This window comes from Orcinus orca, chromosome X, assembly GCF_937001465.1.
Source record: "Orcinus orca chromosome X, mOrcOrc1.1, whole genome shotgun sequence".
Lineage (NCBI taxonomy): Eukaryota > Metazoa > Chordata > Mammalia > Artiodactyla > Delphinidae > Orcinus > Orcinus orca.
Genome location: NC_064580.1, coordinates 63,482,252 through 63,499,265, shown reverse-complemented (window position 1 = coordinate 63,499,265; position 17,014 = coordinate 63,482,252). Strand labels below are relative to the sequence as shown.

At 38.7% G+C, this 17,014-nt stretch overlaps 1 protein-coding gene across 1 annotated transcript; it reads left to right on the top strand.

Annotated features, from left to right (window-relative positions):
• The first annotated feature begins 7,665 nt into the window (after nt 1–7,665).
• Nucleotides 7,666–8,406, top strand: LOC101275319 (cofilin-2). The gene has a single exon (XM_049705156.1). It carries the CDS (start codon nt 7,815–7,817, stop codon nt 8,313–8,315), a length of 501 nt encoding a protein of 166 aa, XP_049561113.1. The 5' UTR covers nt 7,666–7,814; the 3' UTR covers nt 8,316–8,406.
• Nucleotides 8,407–17,014: the final 8,608 nt, after the last annotated feature.

The window sequence follows — 17,014 nt, the reverse complement described above, 5'->3', positions numbered from 1 at the left end:
AGAGACAAAGAGATATAGAGAACAAACTAGTAGTTACCAGTGGGGGAAGGAAGGGGGGAAGGGCAAGATAGGTGTAGGGGAATAAGAGGTACAAACTACGATGTATAAAATAAATAAGCTACAAGGATATATTGTACAACATGGGAAATATAGGTGATATTTTATAATAACTTTAAATGGATTATAATCTATTAAAATATTGAATCACTATGTGGTACACCTGAAACTTGTATAATATCATACATCAACTATACCTCATTAGAAAATGAAGAAACATGCAAGAAATTGTGACTGGATTGAACATATTTTCAGAAGAAAATGAGGCTTAATATGAGAATTAAGAAGTTTGGTATAATTACAAATAAATAATTCAGAAAATCACGAGGAAATTCTTGACATCTGTTGGCATATCTCAGAATAATTCATTTGGAATACTGTGGTCTTATTGATCATCAACGACTTTTCTAGTATTCAAGCACTATCAGCAAAAATGATCTCTGCATCATTGCTCAGAATTTGGCCATGCAGATTTGCATTTTTGTGTTTATTGCTGATATTTGAAGTACCATAAGCTTTTTATCAAAGTATAGTTGATTTACAATGTTGTGTTAGTTTCTGGTAGACAGAAGAGTGATTCAGTTATATATACATATATATGTATTGTTTTTCAGATTCTTTTCCATTATAGGTTATTATAAGATTTTTAATATAGTTCCCTGTGCTATACAGTAAAACCTTGTTGTTTATCTATTTTATATATAACAATAGTATCTCTTAATCCTAAATTCCTAATTTATCCCTCTCCCCTCTTTCCCCACTGGTAACCATAGGTCTGTTTTCTATGTCTGTGAGCCTTTCTGTACTGTAAATATGTTCATTTGTATCATTTTTAAGATTCCATATATAATTGATATCATATGATATTTGTCTTTCTCTGACTTACTTTACTTAGTATGATAATCTCTAGGTCCATCCATGGTGTTGCAAATGGCATTATTTCATTTATTTTTATGGCTGAGTAATATTCCATTGTATATGTATACCACATCTTCTTTATCCATTCATCTGTTTATGGAAACTTAGGTTACTTCCATGTCCTGGCTATTGTAAATAGTGCTGCAATGACCATTGGGGTGCATGTATCTTTTCAAATTATAGTATTCTCCAGAAATGTGCTCAGGAGTGGGATTGCTGTATCATATGGTAGCTCTATTTTTAGTTTTTCAAGGAACTTCCATACTGTTTTCCATAGTGGTTGCACCAATTTGCATTCCCACCAACAGTGTACAAGGGTTTCCTTTTCTCCATGCCCTCTCCAGCATTAATTATTTGTACACTTTTTGCTGGTGGCCATTCTGACTGGTGTGAGGTGATACCTCATTGTAGTTTTGATTTGCATTTCTCTAATAATTAGGGATGTTGAGCATATTTTCATGTGCCTCTTGGCCATCTGTATGTCTTCTCTGGAGACATGTCTATTTAGGTCTTCTGCCCATTTTTTGATTGGGTTGTTTGTTTTTTTATATTGAGCTATATGAGCTGTTTGTATATTTTGGAAATTAAGCCCTTATCAGTTGCATCATTTGCAAATATTTTCTTCCATTCTGTAAGCTGTCTTTTCATTTTGTTATGGTTTCCTTTGTTGTGAAAAAGCTTTTAAGTTTGATTAGGTCCCATTTGTTTATTTTTGCTTTTATTTATTTATTTTTTTGCCTCGGGAGACTGACTTAAGAAAACATTGCTACTGTTTATGTCAGAGAATGTTTTGCCTATGTTCTCTTTTAGGAGTTTTATGGTGTAATGCCTTATATTTGTCTTTAAGCCATTTTGTGTTTATTTTTGTATATAGTGGGAAGGAGTGTTCTAACTTCATTGATTTACATGTGGCTGTCCAGCTTTGCCAACACCACTTGAAGAGACTGTCTTTCTCCATTGTATATTCTTGCTTCCTTTGTCATAGATCAATTGACCATAGGTGTATGGGTTTATTTCTGTGTTCTCTCTTCTGCTCCATGCGTCCATATGCCTGTTTTTGTGCCAATACCACGCTGTTTCGATTACTGTAGCTTTGTAGTTTTGTCTGAATTCTGGGAGGGTTATGCCTCCAGCTTTTTTCTTTTTCAAATTACCATAATCTTTACATACATTCTAGTATCTTTGACTTCCAGAAAGTTTCCCCTTAACGTATTCAGCTAGAAAATTCTTATCAGGATGTTATTTAAGAACACAAAAGTTATCATAAACACTATCATGTGACAAAGCAGGAAGAAAAGCTTCAGAAAGTATTTCAGGGTTCTAGTTCAAGATGGCAACATAGGAGGATCCTAAACTCGCCTCCTCCTATGGATACACTGAATCTACAGCTACATACAGAACAATTGCCTCTGAAAAGAAACTCAAAAACTAGCTGGACAACTCCTACACATCAGGTGAATGAGAAAAAAATCCACATTAAAATGGGTATGAGAGGCTGAGACACAGTCTCACCATAAACCTTACTCCCATCAAGGTAACCCACAATCAAGAAGGAATTCACAATCCCAAACTTCTCCTTGAGGAGAGAAGGGTTTGAAATCCACATCTGGCATCCTAATGTTTAAGACCTGCACCTAAGAAAGAAGGCCCCAAAACATCTCACTTTGAAAGACAACAGGGCTCACCTCCACAAGATACACAAGGCTATAGTGATCTGAGAAACAATTCTTAAAGGGTTCATGCAGACCCAACCATCGTAGTGTCCACAGCAGAGGCAGCAACTGAAAAGCACCCAAAACTTCTGTGAAAGTGGCCTATTTGCTTATCTTAAACCTTTGGTCTGGAGTGACATCAGCATCATGGCAGCATGACATGCTTTCTTCGTCTCTCCCCTTCAATCTACAATTAGTAAAACATCCATAACTCAACAAAAGTTTCTCTACCCACACACCAGGAGACATACCTGTATGTCTGAAGGTGAGCGGACTGGAACACATAGAGGATGCAGAACCAGGGAGACGTTAGGGGCAGTGTCCGTTATTCCAGTCCCCCAGCTGCCTTGGCTGAGCCTGAAGCCACAGAGAACTCAGTAGTAGCAGAGGAGGTGGCACACATGACTCCAGCCTGCCAGCTGCAGCAGCACCAGCAGCTAAAGGTAACTGAGCTGCAGCTGTGGCAGGACCCACGACCCCAATCCCTCCAGCCAAAACAGAGCCTATGACTCTTGCGCCCAGCCCCCCGACCCCTGCAGTGGCAGCACCCACGAATCCAACAAACCTGAATGCAGTGGAGGTGATTAAGACCCTGGCTTCTTCCCCACACCCTCCTCCCCACCACTTCAGTGGAAATAAATGTTGTTTCTAATAAAAAATAGAAAAGTCAGTGAAACTAATAGCTGGTTTTTTGGAAAGATAAACAAAATTGACAAACTGTAGCTGGACTCACTAAGAAAAAAGGAGAGAAGACTCAGATAAATAAAATTAGAAACAAATGAGGATAAATTATAGCAGATAAAACAGAAATAAAAGGATTATAAGAAAATCTATTTGCTGACAAATTGGACAAGCTAGAAGAAATGGATAAAGTCGTAGAATCATATAATCTTCCAAGACTGAATCATGAAGAAATAGAAAACTTGAATAGACAAATCACTACTAAGGAGATTGAAACAGTAATCAATAACTTCCCAAAAAATGAAATTCCAGAATTAGACAACTTTACAGATGAATTCTACAAAACATTCAGAGAAGATTTAAAACCTATCCTAAAACTCTTCCAAAAAATTGAAAAGGAGGGAATGTTGCCAAACTCATCTTATAAGACCAACATTACTGTGATACCAGAACCAGACAAGGACAACACAAAAAAGAAAATTACAGGCCAATATATCTGATGAACGTAAATGCAAAAATCCTCAACAAAATATTAGCAAACTGAATACAACAATACATTAAAAGGATCATACACCATGATCAAGTGGGATTTATTCCAAGGATGTGAGGGTGGATCAACATCTGCAAATCAATCAATGTGATACACCACACTAATAAAATGAAGAATAAAAATCATATAATCATCTCAATGGATGCAGAAAAAGCATTTGAAATGATTCAAAACCCACTTATGATTTAAAAAAACTATCAATAAAATAGATATAGAAGGAATGTACCTCAACATAACAAAGGCAATATATGACAAACCCACAGCTAACATCATACTCAATGGTGAAAAGCTGAAAGCTATCCCTCTAAGATCAGAAACAAGACAAAGATGCCCACTCTCACCATTCTTATTCAACATGGTATTGGAAGTACTAGCCACTCCAATCAGGCAAGAAAAAATAAATAAAAGGCATCCAAATTGGAAAGGAAGAAGTCAAATTGTCACTATTTGCAGATGATATGATACTATGTATAGAAAACCCTAAAGATTCCAAAAATATTTCAGAAATAACAAATACAGTAATGTTGCAGGGTACAAACTCAGTATACAAAAACCTGTTGTGGGGACTTTCTTGGTGGTCCAGTAGTTAAGACTTTGCCTTCCAATGCAGGGGGTGCAGGTTCAATCCCTGGTTGGGGAGCTAAGATCCCACATGCCTTATGGCCAAAAAATGAAAACATAAAACAGAAGCAATGTTGTAACAAATTCAATAAAGTCTTTAAAAATGGTCTACATCAAAAAAAATCTTTAAAAAAATCTGTTGTGTTTCTATACACTAATGAACTATCAGAAAGAGAGATTAAGAAAACAATCCCATTTATAATTGCAACAAAAAGAATAAAATACCTAGGAATAAATTTAACCAAGGAGGTGAAAGATCTCTATACTGAAAAATATAAGACATTGTTAAAAGAATTGAAGAAGACACAAATACATGGAAAGATATTCCATGCTCATGGACTAGAAGAAATAGCAATGTGAAAATATCCACATTACTTAAAGCAATCTACAGATTCAATGCATTCCCAATCAAAATTCTGACATTTTTCACAGACCTAGAACAAAAAAATCCTAATATTTTTATGGAACCACAAATGACCCCAAATAGCCAAAATAATCATGAGAAAGGTCAAAGCTGGAGGCTTCATGCCTCTTGAGTTCAACTATATTACAAAGCTATAGTAGTCAAAACAGTATGGTACTGGCATAAAAACAGACACATAGATCAATGAAACAGGCTAAAGAGCCCAGAAAATAAACCCACATATATATTACAATTTACAGCAAAGGAGTCAAGAATATACAATGGGGAAAGGATAGTCTCTTCAATAAATGGTCTTGGGAAAACAGGACAGTCACATGCAAAAGAATGAAACTGGACCACTATTTTACACTTTACAAAAAATTTAACTCAAAATGGGTTAAACACTTGAATGCAAGAATTGAAACCATAAAACTCCTAGAAGAAAGGATAGGTGATAAGCTCTTTGACATCAGTCTTGGTGATGATTGTTTGGATTTGACACCAAACACAAAGGTAACAAAAGCAAAACTAGACAAGTGGAACTTCATCACACTAAAAAATTTCTGCACAGCAAAGGAAACCATAAACAAAATGAAAAAGCAACCTACAGAATGGTAGAAAATATTTGTAACTCATCTGATAAGAGGTTAACATCCAAAACATATAAAGAATTTATACAACTCAATAGCAAAAAATAAAATCTGATTAAAACGTAGGCAGATGATCTGAATAGGCATTTCCCAAAGAAGACATACAGGCAGCCAACATGTACATGAAAAGGTGCTCGATATCCCAGTCATCAGGGAAATGCAACTCAAAACCACAATGAGATATCAGCTCACACCCGTTAGAATGGATATTATCCAAAAGACAAGAAATAGAGTGTTGACAAGGATGTGGAGAAAAGGGAATTCTTGTGCAACGTTGGTGGGAATTTAAATTGGTGCAGCCACTGTGGAAAACAGTATGGAGATTCCTCAAAAGAATAAAAGTAGAGCTGATAGATGATCTAGCAATTCCATTCCTGGATATTTATCTGAAGGAAATGAAAACACTAACTCCAAAAGATATATGCACCCCCATGTTCACTGCAAAATTATTTATAATAGACAAGATATGGAAATAACCTAAGTGTTCATTGGTAGGTAAATTTATAAAGAAAACATCATACACACACACACACACACACACACACACACACACAATGGAATATTATTGAGCCATGAAAAGGAAGGAACTCTTGCAATTTGCAACAACATGGATGGACCTTGAGGGTATTATGCTAAGTTAAGTAAGTCAGACAGAGAAAGACCAATACCATATGATCTCACTTATTATGTGGAATCTTTTAAAAATACCTAAACTCATAGATACAAAGAACAGATGGTGGTTGCCAGAGGCAGGGGTCGGGGTGGTCAAAATAGGTTAAGGTAGCCAAAAATACAAACTTTCTGTTATAAAATAAATAAGACCTGGGAATATAATGTACAGAATGGTGACTATAGTTAATAATACTGTATTGCATATTTGAAAGTTGCTAAGAGAGTAAATCTTAAAAGTTCTCATCACAAGAAAAAAATTTGTAACCATGTGTAGTGATGGATGTTAACTAGACTTATTGTGGTTATCATTTTGCAATATATATGAATAGAATCACTATTGTTGTACACCTGAAACTAATATAGTTCTATATATCAATTATATCTCAATAAAAAAGATATTAAGAAAGTCCAATTCCATTTACAATAGCATCTAAAAGAATAAGATATCTCAGAAGAAATTTAATCAAGGAGGTGAAAGACTTACACACTGAAAATTACAAAACACTGCTGAAAGAAATTAAAGACCTAAATAAATGGAAAGATATTCTGTGTTTATGAATTGAAAACTTAATATTGTTAAAGACGTTATTGCTATCCAAAGCGATCTACAGATTCAACACAATCCGTATCAAAATTCCATCAGCCTGTTTTGCAGAAATGAAAAAAACAATCTGCAAATTCATATAGAATTTCAAGGGGCCTCAAATAGAGAAAATAATCTTGAAAAAGAACAAAGTTGGAGGACCCACACTTCCCTACTTTAAAACATAGTAAGCTACAATAACCAAAACAGTATGATATCACTTGTATGTGGAATCTTAAAAAATGAAACCTATTAAAAACAGAGTAAAATGTTGGTTACCGGGGAATGGGGGTTAACAGTGATGGTGTTTAAGGGTACAAACTTATAAGGAATGGTAAATGAATCATAGACATCTAATGCACAGTATAATGAATATAGACAATAATATTGTACTATAGTACATAACATGATAAATATAGCTACCTTGGCAATCATATTACAATATATAAATGTACCAAAGTAACATAGCTGTACACCTTAAATTTATACAATATTACATGTCAAATTTATTCAATTAAAAAATTGAGATATGATTCACATAAAAAATAAACCAGTGACACGCGCCCAACCCCTGGAGCTGCGCCCTGGCCCTCGGGAGGCAGTGTGGAAACGCCCGCCGTCCGAGCCGGCGGACGGGACGGGTGGTGCCCTGGCGCTGAAGGCCTTCGCGTTGGGGCCCGGGATTCGGACCACGGCCGCAGAGTCCGCGGGGGCTGCTGCTGCGCGCGCGCGCGCGCGCCCGCGGGGTCAGGCCGAGGACGCGGGGGGGCCGGCGGGCTGGAGCGCCAGCCCGGGGCGTGCCCACGTGACCGCCCCGCCCTCACCGCAGCCCCCCGAGCGGTCGCCGCCTTTTGGGCCGCACTCCCGGCGTGCCCCGCACTCGCCGCCTCCCGGCCGCCCCTCCTTCCCTTCGCAGCGCCACACCGCCGGAGCCCGAGCCGCCGCCGCAGCCTCAGCCGCGGGCGCTATGGCTTCTGGAGTTACAGTGAATGATGAAGTCATCAAAGTTTTTAATGATATGAAAGTAAGGAAATCTTCTACACAGGAGGAGATCAAAAAAAGAAAGAAAGCAGTTCTCTTCTGTTTAAGCGATGACAAAAGACAAATAATTGTAGAGGAAGCAAAGCAGATCTTGGTGGGTGACATTGGTGATACTGTAGAGGACCCCTACACATCTTTTGTGAAGTTGCTACCTCTGAATGATTGCCGATATGCTTTGTACGATGCCACATACGAAACAAAAGAGTCTAAGAAAGAAGACCTAGTATTTATATTCTGGGCTCCTGAAAGTGCACCTTTAAAAAGCAAGATGATTTATGCTAGCTCTAAAGATGCCATTAAAAAGAAATTTACAGGTATTAAACATGAGTGGCAAGTAAATGGCTTGGATGATATAAAGGACCGTTCAACACTTGGAGAGAAATTGGGAGGCAACGTAGTAGTTTCACTTGAAGGAAAACCCTTATAAAATGACAGTCAAGTGCCATCTGGATCTTAAGGAGCTTCCATTTCTCCAGCTCAGTCAATTGGAATAGTATTAGGTTTTGGTTTTTTTTTTTCTTCCTCTTCCCACTGGGTCCTTCCAACACAATGAATGAAGGAAATATCATTCATGTAAGCAGCCTATCAGTGATTGCCATTAGACTGTTTAATGCTGTTACTTTTATGTAGAACCCAAGGAATGCCTTCCCACCATATTTTAGCCAAAACAACTGGTTATATGCCTCCCTTGCAGCAAGCACTACAATGAATGTGAATGTCAATGTGAATAGCTTAGAACACTACAAAGGGTTAAGCTAATTGAATGCCTTGAAAGTATTATCCACTGGTGAGATGGTAGAATTTATTCAGTATTATTTATAGTTGCACTTGATTGCAGTTCTGTGAGGCTTGAGCATTCATACACCTCACCTGCCTTGGCAAGCCTATTTTTTGTGACATGGCAGCACAGGTATAATACTATGCATTGAAAGCACTTTTTTTGTAATGAGTTTAATCCCCCACCCCAAAAGGAATGCCAATTAAGTTAACTGTGTCATCAACTTATCCTAGTACCTCAGTGTTCATTCCTGTTACCTGCGTATCTTCTTAAAAGAAATAGCTGTTATTAATGCCTTTTTGTTTTCCATTGAGTGTACACTACTGAATAAGTGTAGGAGTTTTATGTTTACCATGTTAAGTCTTGCGACACTAAAGATATTTTGAATATCAGTCATGATGGCAATTTCTGTATAAAAGAGCCTTAAATGGAACATTGTTTTTGAGATCAAACCCCACCCTCACAAAAATGGCCACGTTGCAATAAAAATTGTGGCATATTACAAAAAAAAAAATAAAAATAAAAAAATAAACCAGTATGGTGCTGGCAAAGGATAGAAATGTGGACCAATGGACTAAAATTGAGGGTCCAGAAATAAACCCATACATTTATGACAAATTAATTTTTGACAAGTCCATTCAGTGGAGACAAGTTCTTTCAACAAATAGTACAGAGACAACTGATTTACGCATACAAAAGAATGAATTTGGGCCCCACTTCACACATATACAAAAATTAACCAGAAATTGATCAATTACCTAAATATAAGAGCCAATATCAGAAAACTCACTAAAGAAAACGTAAGGGTAAACTTAATAACTTTGGATTTGGCAATGGATTCTTAAATATAACACCAACAGTATGAGCAACAAAAGAAAAAATAGATAAATCAGACTCTATCAAAATTTTTAAACTTTTGTGCATAAAGAATGCTATCAAAAAAGTGAAAGGACAACTTACAGAATGGTAGAAAATATTTGCAAATCACATATCCAATAAAGTTTAATATCCAGAATAAAGAACTCCTACAACTCAACAACAAAAGAACAACCCAATCAATTGAAGTCACTTATGCAAACGACTTGAAGAGATGTTTCTCCAAAGAAGATATACAAATGGCCAATAAGCCCAACATCATTAGTCATTAGGGAAATGCAAATTAAAACCACAGTGAGATACCATTCATACCACTTCACATCTACAATTTTTTTTAAAAAGGAAAATAACAAGTGTTGGCAAGGCTGCAGAGAAATTGGAACCCTCAAACCTTGCTGGTGGGAATGTAAATGGTGCAGCCACTGTGGAAAACAATTTGGCAGTTTCTCAAAAATGTTAACATAGAATTACCATAAGACCTAGAAATTCCTCTCCTAGGTATATCCCAAAAAGAATTGAAAATAGAAACTTAAACAGGTACTTTTATGCCAGTGTTCATTGCAGCACTATTCACAATAGCTACAAGGTGGAAACAACCCAAGTGTCCATCAATAGATGAATGGATAAATAAAATGTGGTATATATGTGCAATGGAATATAATTCAACTGTAGAAAAAAATAACATTCTGATATATGCTACAATATGGATGAAACTTGAAAACATTATGCTAAGTGAAATAAACCAGACACAAAACACATAAAGTAGATTAGAGGTTACTGGGGCAGGGGGGAGAGGGAAAATGCAGAGTTAGACCTAATGAATACAGAGTTTCTATTTGGGGTGATGAAAAAGCTTTGGAAATAGTTAGCAGTAATTGTTGTACAACATTCTAACTATAATTAATGCCCCTGAGTTATACATTTAAAATGGCAAATTCTATGTTTTATATATATTTTAGCACAATAAAAAATTTTTTCAAAATAAAAAGAAAGAAATCTAGCATTACAGGAGACACAGCCTGTGCCCCACAACTCCTTTACCTCAATGTTTAAAACATTCAAATTGAACACAGTAATGAGATACTGTAAGCCACAATTCATAAACAACGCTTGGCAGCAAACTTCTTTCAGTATCATCATAACAGCTGTATCTGAGGCAGCTGCTAACTTTCCTCTCTCTCTCTTCTGCTTCTTTGGTTACAGCTTTACCCTAACAACTTCTCTTTCCCACTCTGCCAGCATATTGGCTGTTTCTCACCAATAACTTCCTGTGAAAATCCTCTGCCTATATTTATGACCCTATCACCATGCTGTACATTATATTCCCAGGTCTCATTTATTTTATAACAGAAAGTTTGTATTTTTGGCTACCTTTACCCATTTGGCCCACCCCGAACCCTGCCTCTGGAAACCACCATCTGTTCTTTGTATCTATGAGTTCAGGTATTTTTAAAAGATTCCACATAATAAGTGAGATCATATGGTATTGGTCTTTCTCTGTCTGACTTACTTTCCCCCTGTGAAAATCCTCTGCCTATATTTATACCCCTGTCTTATGACCAATCTATGGTCTAGAACAGGACTATTAACACTATCCTACTTTAGGTCATACCTCCAGCTTGACAAGACTGTTTGAATAGTCAGTCTAGAATATGGTAATTGACTAGGGCAAAGACATTTAATATTAAGCCTACATTTTACCTTTATCCTGGCTCTATGTGTCATCATAGATAAAATATCACTCTGAGCTCAACATTCTCATCTATAAGATAGAAATAGCAGCATCTTCCTCCAAGAGTTTTTTTTTTTTTAGGATTAAATAAGATTAACATATGGAATGTATCTAGCACATAATGGAATCAGTAAATTTTAGTTAACTTCCACTTCTCCATAACATGTTATTAAGAGAAACTTCAATGCTGGGGTGGGGGTGGCCTGTAATTCTTACATTTTGAGAACCACATCAGGGGTATAACCTTACCTTCAGACACACTATTATTCATGCCTCTGCCAAGTAACAATCATGAGCTGAAGAGTGGATACGTTTGCCTTATTATGGCAAAACTTCTGTTATTCTGCACTAAAGGCACTTGACATTCAGACAAAACTCTCTCGTGAATAATTTTGCAAATTACTTTTGAAGCAATTGTTACATCTTTTGAGTAAAGCTGAATTTTCATATATTTTACATATTAAGCTTGACACACTCTATAATAGAGTACTACAGTACTGAGAAAGTGGAATTACCCTTCTTTTTTTTTTTGCAGTACGCGGGCCTCTCACTGTCGTGGCCTCTCCCGCCACGGAGCAACAGGCTCCGGACACGCAGGCTCAGCGGCCATGGCCCACAGGCACAGCCGCTCTGCAGCATGTGGGATCCTCCCGGACCGGGGCACGAACCCGCGTGCCCTGCATCGGCAGGCGGACCCCCAACCACTGCGCCACCAGGGAAGCCCAGAATTACCCTTCTTGCAGACAAAGAGTTATTCATTCATACATGTATCCATTCAACATATATTATGTGTCTGATATGTCATCTCCTGGGGATACAGAGATGAATAAACCATGGTTCCTATTCTCAAGGAGCTCACAGTCTAATGAGGGAGACAGACGAGTAATTAGACAATTACTAAATAGTGCACTAAGTGCTACGATTGAGGGGAATTTTAACAACAGGTACTCAATCCAGGCTGGTAGGAAGTGACACCTGAATTGTCTTGAAATTCATGTATGAGCTATAAAAGCATACACAATTGCTATTATTATTTCTCTGGATCTGTACATATGTATATAAGTTCATAAGAAATCTTCTGGAAGGATCACACCAAACTAAAATTTTTTATGCAACAATTATCTCCTGAATGCTTACCACATGCCAGGTGCTTTTCTAGGCACTTAGGATAAATCACTGAATGTGACAGAACAAGATCCCTGTCTGAAGTTGGGGCTTATATTTTGCAGGGGGAGATACACAATAAAAATTAAATTTAAATGAGTAAAATATATATTGTATGTTATAAGGCAATAAGTGCTATGAAAGGAAAAATAAAAAGTTTAGTAGTGATGAGGAGTGCTTGTGGAAAGGTAGTCAGGGTGCAGTATTAAATAGGGTGATCATGGTTGACTTCATTGAAAAGGTGCAAGTTGAGTAAAGACCTGATGTAGCTGAGGAAATTAGCCAAGTGAATACCTGGGGACATAGTGTTCCACGCAGAGGGAAGAATTATAGAAAGGCCCTAAAATGGAAGTGTGATTGACATGGCACATGGGAGAAACAGCAAGGTCACTACTGCCAGAGCCAAATGAATCAGAGACAGAACAGAAGGAGGGAGGCTAGACAGCTAAGAGGAAAGGGAAGCCAGTTAGATGCTATCTTGTAAAATATTATAATAATTTTGGGTTTTACTCTGAATAACATTGCAGGAATTTGAGAAGAGAAATAATGTGCTATTTAATGTTTTAATATGATATAATTTAATGTTTTATCAATCTGGTTGCTGTGTGAAAAATAGGCTTGGGGAAAGGGGCAAGGGTGGGAGCAGAAAAATCAGTTAAGAGCTTTTTGCAATAATCCAAGTGAGAGATGATGTTGGTTCAAAGCAAGGTGATATCAGTTCAGGTGGTGGAAAATGGTGGGCTTCTGGATGTATTTTGTTGGTAGAACCAATTGGATTTCCTATGAATTTGGACATGGGTGGGAGAGAGAGAGGTGTTAAGAATGAATCCAATATTTGGGCTTGAATAACTGGGATAATAGAAACTGTGGTTAGAGCAGATGTGGGGAGGATGATCAGGAGTTCAATTTTGAACATGCTAAATTTGAGATGTCTATTGACATTCAAGTAGAGAACATAAGTAGGCAGTTGGATATTTGGATCTGGAGTTCAAGAGACAGTTCTGGGCTGGAGTTATAAATTTGGGAGTCACTGGAATATAGATGGTATCTAAAGCCTCAGACTGGATGAGAGCACCAAACAAATGATTGTTCTAGTTAGAGAAGAAAAGAGTGATTCAAGGAGTGAGCCCTGGGGACTTCACTGGTGGTCCAGTTGTAAAGAATCCACCTTATAATACAGGGGACACAGGTTTGATCTCTGGTCACAGAACTAAGATCCCACATGCTGCAAGGCAACTAAGCCTGCATGCCACAACTACTGAGTTCACGCACCTCAACTAGAGCCCACATGCTGCAAACTACAGAGCCCATGCACTCTGGAACCCATGCATCACAACTCCAGAGCCCACACATCCTGGAGCCTGTGTGCCACAACTAGAGAGAAAACCCACACACCACAACAAAGAGCCCGCTCACCGCAACAAAAGATCCAGCATGGCTCCACAAAGATCCTGCATGCCGCAGCTAAGACCCAACGCAGCCAAAAAAGAAAAATAATAAATAAATTAAATTAAATAATTTTTTTTAAATCCTTTAAAAAAATAAAAAAAGAGTGAGCCCTGGAACATTTCAATATTAATAGGTTGGGGAGAAGACGAGGATGCAGCAAAGAAAAATAAAAAATCAGGAGTGTTTGGTATTCTAAAAGTTAGGTGACAGATGAAATCACACCTCATTTGGAAGGTTTCCCTGACTCCCATGTGTGATTTCCTAAGGGCACCTAGCTGAGTAGCATCATTCATCCTATGTGGTCCTCTGTGTCCTCATCCATAAAATGGGGGAAAACTATTGCCCACCCCCTAGTGTTGTTGTGAGCCTTGAATGAGGCAATCTATGTGAACCTCACTAGTGCTTAATTAATATTACCTACTGTAGCCCTCTCTTCCCTTTAGACTGAATGGTCTTGAAGGACCCGAGGTCTTACTCATCTTAATATCTTATTTCTGCTTTTCCTTCTTCCTTCCCTACCTCTTGGCCATGATCCCCTAGTACAGTTTCTAGCACAGAGGGCACTCAATAAACTATTTTTGAATGAAAAACACCTACCCCCCCCAATTATTCCAACATCTTCCTAAACAAGTTTTATGTCTTCATCATTCTGATTTTTTTTAATACCCACGTTGATGTGTTTCTACTTTGTACCTCTATAAACTAGTCTGGTCAACACTTTGTGTCTCAAATGTGAGTAATTTATGGACACTTTAAACATTACAATAGAGGATTAGCTCAAGAAGGTGAAGTGGGGGGAGGAGTCAAGATGGCGGAATAGGAGGATGTGGAATTTGTTGCTTCGCAGAAGTTCATCAAAAACACATCTACAGGGGCTCCCCTGGTGGCGCAGTGGTTGAGAGTCCACCTGCCAAGCAGGGGACACAGGTTCGTGCCCCGGTCCGGGAAGATCCCACATGCCATGGAGTGGCTGGGCCCATGAGGCATGGCTGCTGAGCCTGCGCGTCTGGAGCCCGTGCTCCGCAACGGGAGAGGCCACAAGAGTGAGAGGCCCACGTACCGCGAAAAAACAACAACAAAAACAAAACAAAACAAAAATACCACATCTACAAACAGAACAATTCCCACAGAGCTCTGGCTGAACAGTAGCAGTAGACTTCAGACACCTAAAAGAATGAAAGAAAGAAGAAAAAAGAAAGGAAAAATAAAAAAAGAGACCAGCAACCCTGATGGGAAGCTGAAGCTGAGCAGAGATCCCCACATTAAGAAAGACTCCCTCACAGAGGGGAAATCAGCTGGGACAGAAAAGGAACTTCAGGGGATCAAAGGAGAATGCAGCAGACGGTCTGTGGAAGGCAAGACAACATAAGAACCGCACACATGATGTATACCACAGCTCTGTGCATTCTAGCCTGAATCGTGAGTCACTTGTTGCGAAGGGGAGCTGTGTGCTGGAAAGACGGGTTCTGAGTGCAGACCCAGGGAAAGGACAGCTCTTGGCTTTGAAAAGACAACCTGAAGGGATAGGAGTAAGGGGTGCCACAACTGGGAAAGTCTATGGAAAAAGCCTGAGACACCATAGCAAGGTGTCATTGTTGAGCAGGGTGCAAGGGGTGGAGCCACAATCATGACCCCCTTCCCTACCCACCAGCTTCTTTGGCCTCTGCAGGCATTAGGAGTGGCTCCCACCTGAGCGGGCACTCCCACCCCTTGGGCTGGGGTTGCCTCCGCCTGCGTAGGCTCCAGAGGCCTGAGCACCACCCACCCCAAAACCTACTTGGGAAAGAGCCCTGGGCATCCTGCCCGGGACGAGAGTCCACCAAATTTGGCAGGGTCAGAGGGCTAAAGAATGGGGTTGGATGAACAGACCCAGGGAGAGAAATGCAATTGGCTGCACAGAAACAATAGAAGGGATGGGAATGAGGGGGCACATGGCTGGGAATGCTCCTAGAGGAAGTGAGGTCTGCCTGGAATGCAAGGTGCCATTGTTGAGAGGTGCATGGGAGGGGGTGACAATGCTCCCATACACCAGCTCCTGCTGCTGCAGCTACTGGAAGTACCCAATTGTGCTCCAAGCAGCCGCTGCTTTCGCTCCCATTCACCTGGGCAAGGATCAGATGCCTGAGGGCAGCACACAGGCAGAGGTGTGGTTAAAAACAAAACTGAACCTGAGGGGCAGTGCAACTGAGGAAGAGAAACGCAAATATTTCTATGCAGCAGCACAAGCTGTGAATTAAATCCCCAAGATCGGCTGGGTAAATCCTGTGCTTATGGAATACCTGAATGGACAACAAGTGTTTCAGCATCTGAGACCAGTGTAGCCTTTGCAGCACTGGATGTTGTGGGCAAATACACATGGGAATCAGGCCAGATCAGAGTCTGAGCTGGCCCAACAGTGTCCAAAACAGATCCAGAGACCTACCTAGAGGTATTGGAAGGCCTCCTGGGGAGGTGGCCCCAAGAAAATATTCTTATTACTAATATTCTATGTTGGTTGTTTCATTTTGTTCAGTTGTTGGTGTTGTTGCTTTTATCATTTTTATTTTTTATTATCTACTTTTATTTTTTATCTTTTATCTTATGTAATTTTCTTAATATATATAACGTTTTTATTTTTATATTTTTCCTTTACTTTTTTGTTGCTCTGTGGCTTTTGTCTTGTTTTGTTCTTCACTTTATATATTTTTTCCCCTTTGCTTTTTTTTCAATTGTTTTTAAGTGTATATTCTATGTTTTATTTGCTTTGTTATTGTTGATGTTGTTTACTTGCCTGCATTTCTGTTTTATTTTTCATTCTTTGTTTTTGTTAGCATAATCCTTATCAACTGTTCTCATATTAAAATTCTCTTATTTGGTTGTCTGTTCCCTTGTTTTTTTTATTTCCTTTCCTCTGTGTGTGTGTGTGAGAGTGTGTGTTGTGTTGCTGTTGCTGCTGTTGGTTTGCTACTGTTATTGCTATTTGCCCTGAGCTTTGTTTGTCTGGGTTTTGTTGTTGTGGTGGTTTATTTTTGTTTGGTTTTGGGGTTTTTTTTGTCTTGTTTTGTTTTGTTTGTCTTTATTTAATTTCTTTTCTCTATATTTTAACAGTTCACACTGTGTGGCTTGTGGGATCTTGGTTCCCCAATCA

What these genes read in the sequence shown, in the direction of transcription:
- LOC101275319 (XM_049705156.1), top strand. Translation starts at nt 7,815, where the DNA reads ATGGCTTCTGGAGTTACAGTGAATGATGAAGTCATCAAAGTTTTTAAT.